This window comes from Panthera tigris, chromosome E2 (assembly GCF_018350195.1).
Source record: "Panthera tigris isolate Pti1 chromosome E2, P.tigris_Pti1_mat1.1, whole genome shotgun sequence".
In the NCBI taxonomy this organism is placed as follows: domain Eukaryota; kingdom Metazoa; phylum Chordata; class Mammalia; order Carnivora; family Felidae; genus Panthera; species Panthera tigris.
In genome coordinates, this window is record NC_056674.1 from 15,828,693 (window position 1) to 15,845,898 (window position 17,206).

The 17,206-nt window shown below is 52.0% G+C and overlaps 1 protein-coding gene and 1 long non-coding RNA gene across 11 annotated transcripts in view; one reads left to right on the forward strand and one right to left on the reverse strand.

The window, feature by feature from the left end:
* The window catches only part of SIPA1L3 (signal induced proliferation associated 1 like 3), a 238,350-nt gene that overhangs the window by 97,858 nt on the left and 123,286 nt on the right, over nucleotides 1–17,206 (reverse strand). For 7 of the 9 annotated variants that reach the window (XM_042969314.1, XM_042969309.1, XM_042969308.1 and 4 more), the window contains one exon: nucleotides 441–2,261. In XM_042969314.1, the coding sequence (XP_042825248.1) occupies nucleotides 441–1,953 (1,513 nt within the window). In that variant the 5' untranslated portion in view covers nucleotides 1,954–2,261. The other 2 variants (XM_042969313.1, XM_042969312.1) reach the window with 2 other exon arrangements.
* On the forward strand, nucleotides 3,379–17,031 carry LOC122234118. 2 transcript variants are annotated; one of them, XR_006211865.1, is made up of 4 exons: nucleotides 3,379–3,497; nucleotides 9,622–9,726; nucleotides 11,027–11,173; nucleotides 16,854–17,031. It is a non-coding gene; the product is annotated as an uncharacterized LOC122234118 (long non-coding RNA). The 2 variants fall into 2 exon arrangements; XR_006211864.1 differs by having other exon boundaries at nucleotides 3,383–3,497; nucleotides 9,622–9,700.

A 17,206-nucleotide genomic window follows, 5' to 3' on the forward strand; every position in this document is an offset into this window, starting at 1 on the left:
CAGCTCCTGCCACACTCTCTCAGCCACTCTGTCCCAGCAACACTGGCCTCCTCCCTCCTCCTTTAGTGTTTCAGGACTATTGAACTTGCTCTTCCCTGTGGAGGAACACTGTCCCCAAGCTCCACACAGCTCCTTCCTTCAGCTCTGTACTCAACTACCTAGGAGGTCCTCCCAAACCATTCCCTATTGCAAGCGAAGCCTCTGACCTTGACACGATTTCCCTCTCCCTTACTTTATGTTTCTCCATAGCACTTGCCACCCTATGCTGCCTTATATATTTTGCACATTAATCAAGTTTTGTTTTTTGTCTTGCTCCTCCCCCCCCCCCATGTGGGTGGGCGCACATAGGGAATGCATGAGCGGCGGGGGTCCGGGGACAAGCCGCTGCCACCCGCCTGCCCCCCCCCCCCCCCCCCCCCCCCCCCCCCCCCCCCCGTCACCTCGGCCCACGAAGTGGTCCTGGTAGTAGCGGGCGCCCAGGTCCACGTGCTCGATGCTGTACTGCCGCGGGCGGCTCTGCGTCCTCTGCTGCTCCTTGGGCACCTCCAGCACCGAGATGCTGGCGTTGGTGCGGTGCGCGCTGAGGGCGGGCTCGGCGGGGCGGCCCTCGCCGCCGCTGCCGCCCGGGGAGCCCACGGCCGCCCGCGAGAAGCTCACGTTGCGCTCGCACTCGCCGCCGATCTCGTTGCGGAAGTGCGGGCAGCTGAGCAGCAGGTCGTTGCTGTTGTCGTCGCCCAGGTCCTGCTCCAGGTTCTCCTTGCAGTTCAGGTCCTCCGTGCTGGGAAAGGCGGCGTCCAGGCCGCCCAGGCCGTGGGCCCGCGACGCCGAGAGGGCGGCCGTGGCGGAGGCGGCCGAGGCGCCCGTGGTGGTGTTGCGCCGCTGCGCCGTGGCCACCCTGTTGGCGGCCGCCTCGTTGAGGTCGAACAGCATGCTCTGCACGTCAAAGTGGGCGAAGCTCTTCTGGCAGACCCACGGGCGGCCGGCCTCCGGGGGGCTCCGGCCCTCCTCGGCCTCCCCCGGGGCCCGGCCGGCCTCGCCGTCCGTCTTCCCGCTCCTCAGCTTCCGGAAGATGGACGAGTCGGCCGCGTCCCCGCCGCCCAGGCCGCGCGCGGGCTTCTTGCGGGCCTTCTCTTTCTCCTTGGCGGGCTGGAGCACCAGGAGGCTGTCCTTGGCGGGCTGCCCGTTGCGGGGGTCCCCCTTGGCTCCGCCGCCGCCCCCCGGGACGTGGGGTCCCGGATCAGCCTGGAGCAGCTCACTGAGGGGCTGGGGGCCCGCGGCCTCCGGCTGTTCGCTGCGGAACTCGTTGAGAATGTCGAAGAAGCTCTGCTCCGGCACGCCCTGCACATCGATGGAGGACGTGCTGCCGTACTCGCGGAAGAGGGGCAGGGCCCCTGTGTGCCGGGGTCCCCGCGGCTCCCCCGCGTCCTCCGCGTCACACTCGCTGAGGGTGATCTCGCTGCTGCTGCGGTGCCGCAGGGGAAGGAAGGCCCTGCCGGGGGACCGGGGCCACCCGTCCTGGAATTCCACATCTTTGGACCTTCTCTTGGAGAGTCTGTGGAAGGCTTTGGGCACTGAGGAAGCCGGGGTGCTGACAGGAGGCTGTCCGTTCTGTACGCTCCTCATGGAACGGGCCACCTTTGTGGCCTTCGTGCCGTCTGCGTCCTGTGAGGGACTTGGGTTGTTCTGCTCTCTCAGGGTGTCCCGCTTGGGCGGCCAGTCGGCCACTCTTGCGCGCACACCCATCTTGGGCACTGCAGGGGTGGTGGGACTGGGGCGGGTGGTGGCGCCGACTGGGCTGTCACCAATGGGCTGCGGCATGCCCCCGTTCTGGACCCAGAATCCCATGGGAGCATAGTCCCCTGCGTGTGGCCCGGGGAGGACATCGGCCCCCCTGGCCCCACAACTGGCTGCCAGATCCACACCATCACTGGGAATGGGCCGATAGGTGGTCATAGTCCACGGGCACTGGAGTGCTACTGGCTCCCGTGAGCTGCCGAGTAACTTTATGGGGTCCCCTGGCCCTCAGCCATTGTTCAGGGCCGCCAGTCCCAGGATGAAGGATGCTGGCCCTTGAAGCCTGACCGGAAGGTTGTGAGCCTGTGGAGTCCAGTTCTCCACCATCGCTGTGGACAACCGAGCCGGGACAACCTCAGGAGGCAGGTGCTGTCCTAGGGTCTCCAGACTGGGCGGCTCAGCAGGACAGAGCAAGCAGTAGATGTGGGCGAGGGCCAGCAGGCTGCTGGGCTGTCTTCCCTGCCATGCTGAAAAAGGAGAGAAGGCAAAGGTGAGATGTGATGTTACTGTTCCCAGAGAAACTTTTTGTGTGACAGCTTTATACTCATTTAAAACATTTTTTATTAGAGAAAATTTCAAACATACCCAAAGCAGGGGTGCCTGAGTGGCTCAGTCAGTTAAGAGTCCGTCTCTTGATTTTGACTCAGGTCAAGATCTCACAGTTTGTGAGTTTGAGCCCCACACTGGGCTCTGCACTGACAGTGCAGAGTCTGCTTGAGATTCTCTGTCTGCTCCTCCCCAACTTGTGCACACACACTCTCTCTCAAAATAAATAAACAAAATATTTTAAAAAACATACCCAAAGCAGAATAGTGTATTTATTGAGCACCCGACAAGCTTTAACAACCATTAACTATTTGCCATTTCCGTTTCATCTACCCATCTACTCCTACACTTTTTTTTTTTTTTTGACAGAATATTTTAGAGTATGTCCCAGGTATCAGCTCATTTCACCTATAAATACTTAAGCTTATATTATCTAGCAGTCAAGGCCTTTATTTTATTTTTTTTTAAGGTTTATTTATTTTGAGAGAGAGAGAGAGAGAGAGAGCGAGCACACACACTTGCTTGCAAGCCAGGGAGGGGCAAAGAGAGAGGGAGAGAGAATCCCAAGCAGGATCCACTCTGTCAGTGCAGAGCCCAATGTGGGGCTTGATCTCATCATGGTATCATAACCTGAGCCAAAATCAAGAACTAGATGCTTAACCAACTGAGCCACTCCTAGTAGTTAAGCCTTTAAAAAATTAACCAAAAATCCTCTCATCACACCCATCTAGATTAACAAGAATTCTTCAATATCATGTAATACCTCATATCTGTATTACATTTCCCCCGGTGTCTCAAAGGTTTCTTTTAGAGTTGGTTTGCTCAAATCGGGATTCAAACAAGATCCCTACTCTAATTTGGCAGATAATATTTCTTAAGTCTCTTCTATTCTTTACTGTCCCCCTCCCCCCCCATCACCTTTATTTTGATGCTATTTACTTGTGGAAGGAATGAGGTCATGCAACCCGTGGAGTTCCCCACTTTCAGAATCTGGCTGGCTGACTTGTCCATTGTGGTGTCATTAAACACATTCCGCCACCCCCTGTGAGTACTGCAGGTAAAGGCTGGACTATTGTCTATCTGTCCTGCAATCTGCCTGACCAGCCACCCCACCAAAAAAGGAAGTAAAAATGACAGATGAGTCACCATGAGCACTGGTAGGTTTGGGACAGGGGATGGCTCTGGAACTCTGTGATTAATAGATACCATGAACATCAGCTCCTGTCGCTTCTTGGCTGAGATCTCCCCAGTGGCTCCTTACCGAATTAGAATAAAATCTAAATTCATCTGCTCGCCCACAAGCCCCTCAGGCTCTGGTCCCTGCCAGTCTCCTGATGCCTCTCCCCATCCCTGACTTAGATCCCACCACACTGGCCTTCTTTTCTGTCCTGTTGACATATCGAACCCCACCCAGGATATCTGGATATCCTTCCTTGGTTCTTAACCAGGCTGGCTCCCTTGTATGATGTCAACTCTCCAATGAAGCCTTCCTTATGAAGGGAAGCCTACCAATGACTAACGGTGCTTTCCGAGGAAGGAGAAGGCTGTGTACGTGTGTGCGTGTGTGTGTGTAGGGGGCATTTCCTAACCCATGTCCTTAGGTATGGAGTGAGCTGGCAGAGAGAGACCCAGGGGGAAGCATGAAGCAGATTATTCATGGAGCAAAACAGGGAGGCAAGCCTGTAGCACCTGAGAAAGTGAGAACCAGAAGGGGGTGGGGGAGGAGTCGGGAGCAAGAGTTTACCCGTCTTCCTAGCTCCCAAGAGAGCGTTCCTGAAGATGTAGCAGGGAGGCACACAGGGGAGGGGGCAGAGAAGGGGGAAGGAAGTGGAAAGCCCCCAGAGTCGGGTTGGTTAGGGGAGACAGGAGCAAGGCCAGGTGAGCCTGGGTGAGCTGGAGAGCAGAGATATCTTCTAAAGAAGCAGGTGGGCCTCAGCTCTGGGGACCAAGCTTTGCAGGAATGTGGATGCCAGATCACTGGATTTTTAATTTTTTTTTTAATGTTTACTTATTTTTGAGTGGGGGGGAAGGAGGGAGGGTAAGAGAGAGTGAAGGAGACACAGAATCTGAAACAGGCTCTAGGCTCCGAGCTATCAGCACAGAGCCCAATGCGACATTGGGCTTGAACTTGGGAATGGCGAGATCATGACCTGAGCCTAAGAGCATTGGATGCTTAGCTGACTGAGCCACCCAGGATCTTTAAATCCAGAAACTAGAAATCTTGAATTGTATGCAACTTCTCTCAGTTTGAAAACAAAAATAGCAGCAACAACAACGAACTACCATGCAGAGAAGATCTCTAAGAGGATGTTCAAGAAACTGCTAACATTGGTTGCCTCTGGGAAGGGGAATTAGACCTCTTTTCCCCCACTCCAAGCCCCCTCTCTGGGTTGGCCGGAGGCACTTTTTTTTTTTTTTTTAAGATTATTTATCTTGAGAGAGAGTGCCCGAAAGCAGGGGAAGGGCAGAGAGAGAGAGAGAGAGAGAGAGAGAGAGAGAGAGAGAGAGAGTCCCAAGCAGACTCTGCACTGTCAGTGTAGAACCCAATGTGGGGCTTGAACTCCTGAACTACGAGATTATGACCTGAGCTGAAATCAAGAGCCGGATGCTTAACCTACTGACCCAGGTGCCCCTGGCCAGGGGCACTCCTTATGCTTGGCAGTGCAGTCTCACCTCTGGGTCAGCCTGGGAAAGCCTGGCAGATTAGCCCTTTGAGGCCACGTTTGGGTTGGCTGGGAAAACCAGTGGCCCAGACGTGACCCCGACCTGCTTATGCAAGCACCTCCTGACAGATGGGCTTTGCTGATGGCATTTTGTTTCCAGCTCAGTCAGAAACCCCCAATCTGTTTTGCTCCCTCCTGTGAAAACACACAGATGTTCCTGAGGCCCTGGTGTCTTTCCACAGATTCCCTTCCCGGAGCAGGTGTAGCCAAGTCTCCTGGTGATGCTCGGAAGGCTGAGTGATACCCACAGCCTCTCTGGGATTCAGGGACTGGTGCACAATGGTCCCTTTCCAGCTGCCTGCTGTCAGGCTCCCCCCTCCTAAAAGCATGCCCATCTTTCTGATGGGGAACCCCCCATAATGAAGGTCAGACTGCCTGGGTTCGGGTCCTGGTATGCCATGGACTGGTTACTGAAACTGTGATTCAATTTCAATCTGGAGAGAGTGGGGAGAATACCACCTATCTCATGGCCACTACTATCACTATGGTTCCTCCCTTCATATATCTTCTCCCCTCTCCCCACGCCCCCAATTACTGAAGCACAGCCAGGGGCAGGCTCAGCGGCTGAGTGTTCTCTTCTGCGCCTGTCTGTACAAGTTTCTTCTCTCCAGTATTCCTTGGTTCCTGCCTGTTTTCTATGCCTGCTCCTCTTGGCCTCCTGGTGGTCCGTAAGCCCCTGATAAATTCTGCTTCTGCCCAAGACTGTCAAACGTGGCTTCTGCTGCTGGCATAGGAGGACCTTGACTAATACCCACTGCTGTGTACAAGGAAAGCAGCTGGGGACGGTGGATGGGGAAAAATGGGAGACGGCAGCATGACGAGAAGCAAGTGGCAGTGGGAGAGTCAGGTGGGGATGCATTTGGCTGCAAGTAACAGAATACCATCCAATGGTGGCTCGGGCAATGAAGGTATTTCATTATCTTATGTAACAAGCAGACCAGGTATGGCGGCTCCACTCTTGGTACACTGCAATGACATTAGGCACTTTTTCCCCCTCTGCCCCATCATCCCCTGCTCCCCTCAGCGTGCTGCTGGCTTACATCTTTGGCTTTCGACCTCAGAGTGGCAAGCTGGCAGCCATAGCCCCCCTTCTCACCGAACCATGCGCAAGGGGGAAAGCAAGGGATGAGATGAGACTGTTCTTACTTCTTACCCATCTGACCCTCATCAGGAAGGAGAATGTTTGCCGGAACATCCCCCCTACCTCAAAAGACTTTCTTTTATGTCTAATTGGCCAGAATGTGGTCACATATGGCCATTCTAGGAGCAAGGAAAGCTGGGAAAGCCAAGAATCTGGGGTCATTCTGATTGCCCATGGGCCAATGAGGACTTCTGTCTGGGGCTGGCCACACTGGCTCCCTAAAAATGTCATGGTCTGTTAGAAGAGCAGGCACCTAATAGTGTGCCTGTGTAAATGCTCCCAGACTGTCACCTGTGAAGAAGCTGGGGAAGTCTGAGCTGAGATGGTGCTCCCTTATCAGGCCCCCAAAACTTGGATGCTGAAACAGCAGACAAGTGGCCTCAATGTTCTGGCTCTGAAGGGCCTTGCTCTTCTGTGAAGGAGTCAGGATGTCTGCAGAATCTCCCAGGGCAGAGCAGAAGGGAAAAACACAAGCTTTCCAGTGGCAGACACTTGTGGTTTGCTTCCTCTGCTGTTTTCCAAAAACAGCCCAGATTTCCCTTTGGGAACCTGCGTTCTCTGACTCCCACCCAGTGGGCTAGAGGAGGAGATCCTTCTTGACCATGTAACCTGATCAAAACCAGTGAGACCCAGTGACATGGGTGCCAAGAGTCCTAGGGCTGAAGGCTGTGCTTTACCCTCTTACCCGGAGTTAGGATATGAGGGATGGAATCACTGCAGCTATCTTGTGACCATGAGGGAAGAAGGAAGAACCGTTTGTGAAAGGGGTTGAAAGTTACGGGGTGGATGCGGGAGCTGTAGTCATCATTTTCGTCTGAGTCAAGCTGGACCCAAAGCTACCACAATTGTACTTCCCACCATTGGATGTTTTAGTTACATAACCAAACAACATCTATAACAGCAGCTACCATGAATGTGATCCTTCTAGAGTCCAGGTCCTTCTCTAAGCACTATACATTTGTTATCTCTCTTAATTCCACAACTCTATGAAGTAGATATTATCTCTGTCTTAACATAAGGAAGCTGAAGTGAACAGATCAAGTAATGTGCCCAAGACCAGGTGGCCACAAGGTGGCAGAGTTGGGACTAATCCGGCAGCTTCGTTCCTCAAGTCAGGCAGTCCTGAGTTCAAGCAGGAGCCCCGCGGGTTGCCCAGTGGGCAAAGTCCTGGACCTCTAATTCTCCTTCTCCTCACTGGTGACACAGGGCAAAATAACTCCAGATCCAACTGCTCCTCTGAGTTCCAGACTCGGGTAGCCACTGCTTACTTGACGTCACCACATATATATTTCACATGCACTGCAAACTGCAAACTGCACATTCCCAACCTGAACCCTTGACCTCTCCCCATCCACAAAGCCCGTTCCTTCTCAGAATAGTCAGGGTGGGCTAAGTTATGGCCTAGGAACAGAGAACCCCATGTACTAGGGGCTTACCCGACAGAGGTTTGCTTCTTGCTCATACTGCATGTCTACCAGGGGCGGGCCAAGGGCCTTCTCATGTCGGCTCTACTCCCAGGTGACAGAGCAGCGCTTACATGAGACCTGGCCAATTTCACGGGTAAGGGACATGGCCGAACTATGCGACAGTTCCTGCTCAGGAATGACACGTATCACTGCTCTCACATCTGACTGGCCAAATCAAGTCATACATCGAAGACTGGTGTTGACAGAGTGGTATGCCACAATATCTGTCAGAATAGGAATAGCAGAAGCTACTGGCTTCTTCCACATCTCAGGGAAAGGCACTTCCTTCCATCCAAGGACTCCAGCTGGAAACTCCCTTCACATATCCAATCCATTACCCCACATCCTGCTGACTCTCCCATGGGAGCTCTCCCATGCCAGTCTGAGCTGGGTGACTACATACCATAGCCTCCCCATTACCTCTCCTTCTGCTCCTGGTCCTGTAAGTGCCCTTTGCCATGGAGCGGGCAGAGCAATCTTAGGATTCATATTCACATTTGAATCTTAGTATAAATTCAAATCTTAGGAGAAAATTCAAAATCCTCACCTCAGCCCTCAAGGCTCCTTTCCTCTTCTCCTTGCTTTGGGGGTCCCAGCCACAATGTCCTTCTTTCAGTTCCACATGCCTACGGCTTATCCGCCCTGTTGCCTCAGGGCCTTTGTACCTGTCATCCACGTTGCCCTTTCCCTTACCTAGATAGTTCTTTCTCAAGATTCAGGACAAATGTCACTTTCTCCACATGACTTTTCTTCCTCATGAGCCTTGTTCAATCCCCAACCTGAGTACTCAGAGCACTCTTTTTTTTTTTTTTTAAATGTTTATTTTTGAGAGAGACAGAGGGTGAGCAGTGGAGGGGCAGAGAGAGAGAGAGGGAGACACAGAATCCGAAGCAGGCTCCAGGCTCCGAGCTGTCAGCACAGAGCCTGATGCGGGGCTCAAACCCACAAACTGCAAGATCATGACCTGAGCTGAAGTCAGATGCTTAACCGACTGAGCCACCCAGGTGCCCCGTGCTCAGAGCACTCTTACAGAGCATTTCTCTTTGGGGTTACCTGCCTCAGTGTATGTACATCATTTACCATGTAATTAACTGGCCGCCATACGTAAGGTTTGTGAGGCACTGAAATGTGAGAATCTTTATTATTGCATGCCTCTCCCCCACAGGCCTGACATACAGTAGGTCATTAACAAATACCTGCTAAATAAATGAGTGGATGGATGACAACCTCAGACCAGGAGGAGCACTAGCTCAGTGAGGGTCTGTGACCTGAAGGAGGGTAGGTGGTGCTTGCTTGGTGACCTAGCGTGTCTGCCCCTGGGAAGAAGTGTGTTCAGGAAGCTGAAAGTAATGTGTGGAGTGTGTGTACGTGCAAGTGTGTGTGTGTGTGTGTGTGTGTGTGTGTGTGTGTACACTGCCCCCGCACAGGCCTTTGGATGGGGGAGTAGGTAGGTATCCAAAGTCTCCTTCCTAAGCAGACCTCTGCGTCCAAGGGTGCCCCCATCTGCTCCAGGGATTACCTCTTCAAGGAAATGTGATCCAGTCACTGCAATGGGGAGGGACTTAGTGAGACCTAAGAGCTCTGGACACTTCAGGGTTGTGGCACCAAGTCTGAGGGCTACTCTCAGAGGCTCAGGGGGAATGATAACCCCACTGCATGCGCCTGGCAATTCAGCAGTTTCTGGGCAGGTACAAGTCGTTCATTCGTCCAGTAAGAACTAGTCCTTACAGCTTATTCATTCATACGACCAACACCTATCACATTCTTCCAAATCATTTAGCCCAAAAAGTTCACTGAGTCAAAAGTGAAAAAGCACTAAAAACTTATTCTTTTATTGAACACTGACCAGGCATGTATAACTCATTCATTCATTTCACAAACACCAAGCACCAAAGATGCATTCATTTATTCACCAGACTTCTCAAGCACCTACTATGTGCTATTGTTGTAGGTGCTGAAGAAAATACAACCCTGAGCAGGACCACACCTCTCCCTCATGGACTTACTCCCAGGAGAGGGAAGCCAGAGAAGTAAGTAAACCAAGAGAGAAAACAAGGTAACTTCAAAGGGTGGTCAGCAGTTTAAAGGAACACAATGTTGTGACAGGGTGGGGCTGGGGGCTGCTCCCAATGGGAGGGCTCATTGTGGGGTGCCAGGTGATAGGAAGAGAGGACGCCTGCCGTGCACCAGGCATGCCGATGGATGAGGCTGACACGCACGGGCAGGAAAGCTGGGAGTGGCCAGCGTACGAGGCCCCGTGGGCTTGTCCAAGGCAGGCGGGAGTGCTCATCCCCACTGTCCATTAGAGGCACCAGGGGAGCTTTGTAAAAGTATAGGTGTTCACAATCCACCCCCGGAGAGTCTGAATCAGCTGCTCTGGGGTGGGGACCAGGCCTGAGAGAGAGCCTTTTAAAAGCTCTGCAGCTGACTCTAATATGCAGCCAGGGCTGAGGACAGGGGAAGGAAGAGAGCAAAGAAATGAGGGCCTGACACCAAGCCCTGATCTGCTGCAAATGCAGGGGGCAAGCAGGGGAGCAGGTGTCCCGCAGGCCCCAACAGTGGGGGTGGTTTGGGGAGGGGCAGGTGGTCCGCAGCGCTGGATGCTGAGGGGGTCACGTATGATGATGATTATCGGTCTGAAGGGCACTGGTGACCACTGCGGGAGGTATTTCGGGGGACTGCTCCTCTGGGAAGCCTTGTCCACACCCATGTCCCTCAGTGCTGTTGACCTACCCTTTTTGTTTTTTTTTTACCTACCTTCCTTCCTACCATTCCCTGGACACAATCCTCCCCATCCTCCCTTTGGTGAGTTCCCAGGGGTCTGCACACCCCCTGGACTATCGGAGTCAGCCCACTGGAGTTTGAAGCCTCTGAGTACCTTTGGTCCCCCTTGGGACTCTGAGCAGCTCTGAGTCTGCAGTGGGATAGGGTCTACTATGTGCGTTCTTGCACAGGCAGGGTAGGGGGTGATGATGTGGTGATGACAGTAGTAACAGCAAGGCTAACACACACTCGGCGTGTATTAACAGGTGTTGTGATAACTTCACAAAGCAGGGACTTCTAGCAGGACCAGTTTAGAGATGAGGCAAAGGTCCTGTGGCACACCGCTGGTAGGCAGGCAGGACAGCGAGGCCCCAAACCTTGTCAGTGTGGCTCCCACACCTTTGCCCCCAGCGCTCTAAAAGACGTGGCAGCCCAAATGAGCGTGTTGTGTGGATACACAAATGATGCGAGTTATCTTCAAAATCAATTCATAAGGACAAAAACTCTAGAAAGTCAGCATCAGCTCAGCAGATTTCAGGTTAAGAATCTGTTTTCTCTCTCCATGTCTTCCTCCATTTTATTGGAAACCCGAGCATACACAGGCCCACTGTGGAGCTTCCCCCAGGAAACAAAACGGATGGGATGGAACTTCCGGACATCTCATTAGGAAGCCCTGAGGCAGAGACTGCGCCATCAGCCCCAAAACAGGAGAGCAACACCGCCCCCCTCCACGGCCCCAGGTACTACTCTGATCTGTTTTTTACTCTCAGTGTTTCTGACCCCAGATGTGTGGGTCTTCCACACCAAGCAACTCTCCAGTTCTCTGCAGACCCCAATGAGGGTCCTACAATTTAATTTAATCCCGACACTATCTAGAGTTAGCACAGACCCCACAGGCTCAGTTCCGCCAGACTGCCCCCCCCACCTCAGATGCTAATCACCGGGGGGGGGGGGGGACGTCCCCAGGTTACCCACATGTCTACCTGACTTGATTACAAATTGGGGTTCCCACAACTCCCTCCTCAGGTTCTGCTGTAACAGCTCACAGAACTGAGAGAAATACTTTACTTACTATTACTGGTTTATTATAAACGATAGAAGTAAACAGTCACATGGAGGGATATTCAAGAAGTCCAGAAGGGTCTCGAGCACAGGAGCTTCTGTTGCCATGGAATTTGGGGTGCACCACCCTCCCAGCGTGTGGATGCGCTCATCAACCTAGAAGCTCTCTGAACTCTGTTTAGGGTTTTACGGAGGCCGCACTATGTGGGCATGATTGATTAAATCACTGGCCATCGGGAACTGATGCAATCTCCAGCCCCTCCCCTCTCCCCAGAGGTCAGGGGGGTGGGGCTGAAAGTTTCAAGCCTCAAATCACAGGACTGGTTTCCCTGGCAACCAGCCCCCATCCAGAAGCTATCTAGGAGGCCACAGAATCACCTCATTAGCATAAACTCAGGTATGGTTGAAAGGGTCTTATTCTAAAGAACAAAAGAGGCCCCTATCACCCAAACCACTCAGAAAATTCCAAGGGTTTTAGAAGCTCTTGGGGCCAGGAACTGGGGACAGAAGACCAAATAGGTATTTTTTATTCACGCCATAAAAACTTGCACTTTCCTATTTAAGGTCAAAGAACCCAGAGCATGCTCTCTCTTTAAATCTTACAGTCATTATACTCAAACTGGAGGGGGTCCCAGGAGTCCGAGTTCCTGAGAAGCCTGTTCTCTTTGATGTGTGTAAATCAAATGATTCTTCCCCTTCTTTGGGGGGAATAAGGGGATGAATTGTAATTATGCGCTTAAGTTTTAGGTGTGCACACTATTTTATTTATTAAAAAAAATTTTTTTTTTAATGTTTATTTAGTTTTGGGAGAGGGAGAGACGAAGTGTGAGCATGGGAGGGGCAGAGAGAGAGGGAGACACAGAATCCGAAGCGGACTCCAGACCCCAAGCTGTCAGCACAGAGCCTGATGCGGGGCTTGAACTCACAAACAGCGAAATCATGACCTGAGCTGAAGTGGGACACTTAACCGACTGAGCCACCCAGACGCCCCAACACACTATTTTATTTTAAACTAACAATTCCATTTCTAGGAATCTGTCCCTCAGATATTCCCACCAGTGCATGCCAGAAGCCACACCGCCACACTGCTGTAATATGCAAGAGGTGGGAGCAGCCTAAAAGCCCAGTGGCAGAGGATGGGTTAAATGCATTTGGGTACCCCAACTCCAGGGACACAATGCAGCTGTAGTAAACAGTGAGGCAGAGGTAGTGCCAGGTGTCCTGTGTGCAAGATGCCCACATGCCGGGAAGTGAATGGGTACAGCTCATACTTAGAGGAGTGCTCGCTGTGTACCAGGCTAAGCGCTTTACACACATGAACTCATTTAATCCTCATGAAACCCTTTGAGGGAGAGGCTGTCACCATCCTCATTAAAAAAATTTTTTAATGTTTACTTATTTTTGAGGGGGGGGGAGAGTGCAAGTGGGGGAGGGGCAGAGTAAGAGGGAGACACAGAATGTGAAGCAGGCTCCAGGTTCTGAGCTGTCAGCACAGAGCCCAAAGCATGGCTTGAACCCACAAACCACAAGATCATGACCTGAGCTGAAGTTGGACGCTTAACAGACTGAGCCACCTAAGCGCCCCACAGCATCCTCATTCTAAAGCCAATGCAACTGGGGCGCCTGGGTGGCTCAGTCAGTTAAGCATCCTTTGGCTCAGGTCATGATCTCACAGTTCCTGGGTTCCAGCCCCGCGTCAGGCTCTGTGCTGACAGCTCAGAGCCTGGAGCCTGCTTTGGATTCTGTGTCTCCCTCTGTCTCTGCCCCTCCCCTGCTTGCACCTATCTCTCTCTGTCTTTCAAAAATAAATAAATGTTAAAAAAAAATTTTGTTTTAAAAAGCCAATGCAACTGAGTCCAGAGAGATTGAGTAACCTGCCCAAGTCACTCAGCAGGAAAGCAGTGTCACTGGGATTTGAACCCAGGCAATCTAGCTTCAGAGTTTCTTCTCTATGGTGCACTTGGTGGAGGGAAAGAGGCAAATTGCAGAATAAAACCAAACAAAATAATGGAGCTTAAATAAAAGATTTCATTAGAGAGAGAGAACATAAATGTCTATAAAGGAAAGGGCCTAGGAGGGCACCCACCAAACTGTTAACAGTGGTTACTTCTAAGGAGTAAAACCTGAGTGGAGATAAAAGGACAACTTTTAAAAAAATTCTGCATGTCTGTGCTTGAATTTGTACAAGCCCGTAAGTTCAAGGCCCTCTTCAGGCTCCCCTATGAGGCCCTGCCCCGAATCCACATTCCACAGAGAGGAGCCCTGTGAATAGGTTTGCATGCTTTCTTCCAGACCCTTCTCTCTGTGTCTACATGGAAATGCTCACAACTGCACAGGGTAGGGGCGTCTCAGGCTTTAAGTTTTCACTTTTGGAAGTGAGCATGTGAGAAGAATCATGGGCAGGGGGACGCCACGCCCTGAAAAGCCCAGACTCACCTCCACAGGTGAGCCTTGCATCGGCCCCACGCCGACCTTGCCCCTAGGGCTCGTGGAGTCTGAAAACTCCCAGTGGAGATCCCTCCTTGGCCTGGCAAGCTGCTTGTATCCGGACCCACCGAGGGAAGGAAGGGGCACCCCATCTTGTTTCCACATGCCCCTCGGTGAAACAGAGGCTGTACTTAAATCCTTAAACTACAATGTCGCCTTCTTTTAGTTTGCTAACTAGTATGGCTGAAGTGATGTAGGTTGAATGCTTGTATAATTACATGCTTACATAGAGAGATGAATTAAAAAAAAATAAACAGCCTTCAGAGTTGCTTTTCTTACTTATTATCAGATCCTGGAGATTTCCTGATATGGCGGCTGTAGCTCAGTGGTTGGAAGCAAAGAATACTCACGTTCAATTCCCAGCTCTGCCACTTAATTACCTAGACCTTGGGCATGCCACTTAGCCTCTCTACATCTCAGTTTTCCCATTTGTAAAATGGAGATAATAATAGGACTTAACTCTTAGGGATGTTATGAGTTAATGAACGTAGAGACAGAATATCCCTGGCACACGGGGACATACAAGTATTAGCTGTTAAAATTTTACTTGTATAACAATAAAAAGAAAATCTCAGGCAAACAAATAGAACCAAATGTGGCCTTGGCAGGAGCCCTGGTTGCTCTGGGCTCAGGAGCCGGCTGGCCCGGGGTGGCCTGTCTTGAGCAAGAAGCTGGGCAAGCCCCTCCTTCCTGGGGGGCCCACAGCCAGGCCCATGGGAGGCGCCCCTTCTGAGTCCCTGTGGGGTCGGGTGGGTTAGGCGAGGGTGTTGCCACCTCCCCCAAAGTGCATGTGGATTAAGCATCTTGTTCCAATTCTGGGCATCGTCCTAGTCACTTCAAATAATGAGACTTTGAAATGCAAAGTGAAAAAAGGATGCCCCCTGGAGCATGGGCACGTGCCAGGCCCACCCAGGAGCAGCAGGCCAAGCGTGTGCACTGGGACGATGCGACAGAGCTGCACTGGCTGGAGGATGGGTGAGGGGCCCGGGGTCGGGGAAGCCCCTTCGGGGGAGACTTAAGCAGGGGGACAATCACTGCTCTGAGCGGCCGGGCGTGCCTACCGGGATCTCACTGGCTCTGGCCAGGCCCATTTTTAAGCCGCATGCACTGGTGTACCTGTGACATTTATTTTGATTCTGAAACTTTCTGGTAAACAGCTGCTGCCTGGAGCCCCAAGAGTCCCCACTATCACTGTGTGGGGTGATGCTTTGGGGTCTGCTCCCACGGCTGTTGTTGGTTGGGGTGGTGGTTAAGTGTTTAGTATGTCCCCCAACGGGCTCACTCCTGTGACCAGGCCGAGCCTCCTTTAGAAGACAGTGTCTTGTCAGCACGGAGCCTGACTTGTGAACTAATCCCAGCTAATTGCCACCGAAGCCTGCTAAGATCACATCTGTTGGGCTTGGAGATTAAATCAATATTTGACAATCTTGATTAAATACAGCCAGGGAATCCTTGTCAGAGAACATCTGTTAAAGCCCTGTTCTTTCCATCCTGCTCTTAGGGGGCTGACAGGGGGCATCTCAGGCTCTGCTTCTCCTCACCTGAGGAGATTTGGTGGGGGTGTGGGGGGGTGGACAGAAACAGAAAGGCTCCCTGTGGTGGGAGGGGAGGGGAGGGGAGGGGAGGGGAGGGGAGTGAACCTTGCTAGCCAGGGGGCACCATCTGCCAGCAATAATCACCTTACCTGCCCCCGACCCTGGGGGCTGCTGAGGGCCAGTCCCCAGCCAGCATGGAGTGCTTGCTGCAGAACACTGAACTCGTCTCCTAATGTCCCACTGAGGCAGTGCTCTCGTCATCTCCGTTTCAAAATCAGGAAGCTGAGCTTTGAGAGGAGACAGTGCTTGGCCAAGGTCACAAAGAGAATGAGAGGAGGAATGGGGGTCTGGACCCCCTGGGTCTGCTGACTCCAGGGTCTGCCCTGTGACCTCTCACAGGACCACTCCGCATGAGAGACCAGTCATCAAAAGAAAGAGCAAAAATGGGCACTTGTGCCACCCGGACCCAGACTGGAGGCCTGCTCCAATGTCAGGTTCCCGAAGCTACGGGTTACAATGGCGGCCCCCCTCAGCCCACAGAGCATCCCAGGGGGAGGGCCCTACGGTTTTCCCCAATTTGCAGAAGGGAACAGTGAGACTCAGAGGGGCAAGTTACCTGTTCCAGATCACTCAGTGAGGTTAAAGGCAGAGGTGGGGCTGGAACCAGGTGGGTGACTCTATGGCCACCATAACCACAGTCATCTCTAAAAAGCAGGGACAGAGCTGTGAGCAGGATGGGCCTCAATAAATGCCTGCTCTCCATCCCTGAGTGATTTTCAGACAGAAATCAGGCTCATGCTGGGATCCTGGGAGCAAACCCTGGTCCCAATACTCCACCTTGCTGCCCTGCTGGAGGAGCCCGAGATGACCCCCCTAAGGTACAAGCCTGGTCCCTCTTAACTCCCTCCCATATTCCAAGTTCCCAGCAATTACCAGAACGGATAGAAACTAAGGAATTGGCTAAGATTATTTAAAAAAAAGAAAAAAAAAAGTCAGGAGGCAGATCCCAAACTGTCTGCTAAGTAAAAGAACCATTGCCAGGGTGCCTGGGTGGCTCAGTTGGTTGAGTGTCCAACTTCGGCTCAGGTCATCATCTCACGGTTTGTGGGTTTGAGCCCCGCATCGGGCTCTGTGCTGATGGCTCATAGCCTGGAGTCTGCTTCAGATTCTGTGTCTCCTTCTCTCTCTGCCCCATCTCCAACCACACTCCTCTCTCTCTCTCTCTCTCTCTCTCTCTCTCTCTCTCTCAAAAATAAATAAACATTAAAAGAAAAGAAAAAAAAAGAACCACTGCCACGTGTGGCATTGTTAGAGCCCCTAATTTCTCATATTCCAGGAAGGATTTACGCCTGCCCTGTCCAGTCTCACCCCTACCCTGACATGGAATCTTACAAGGAAACTGGCTGCTATAATCAGAGAATCAACCCAGAAGTCCCAAGAAGAATGTATTCAGAAGAAATTCAGAAGAATGGCACACTCCCTCTTACAATTAAAAAAATTAGTATTAAAAAATTCTCTATGCTACATATTTTATACCTATATATCCACCGAGGATGATGCAGAGCAAAGATCTGGAAGGCCAACCTCTACCTGTAAGTGGTTACCCCAGGGAGGGGAGTGACAGTGTGTGTGTGTGTGTGTGTGTGTGTGTGTGTGTGTGTGTGATTCTATCATTGACTCCGAAGCTCC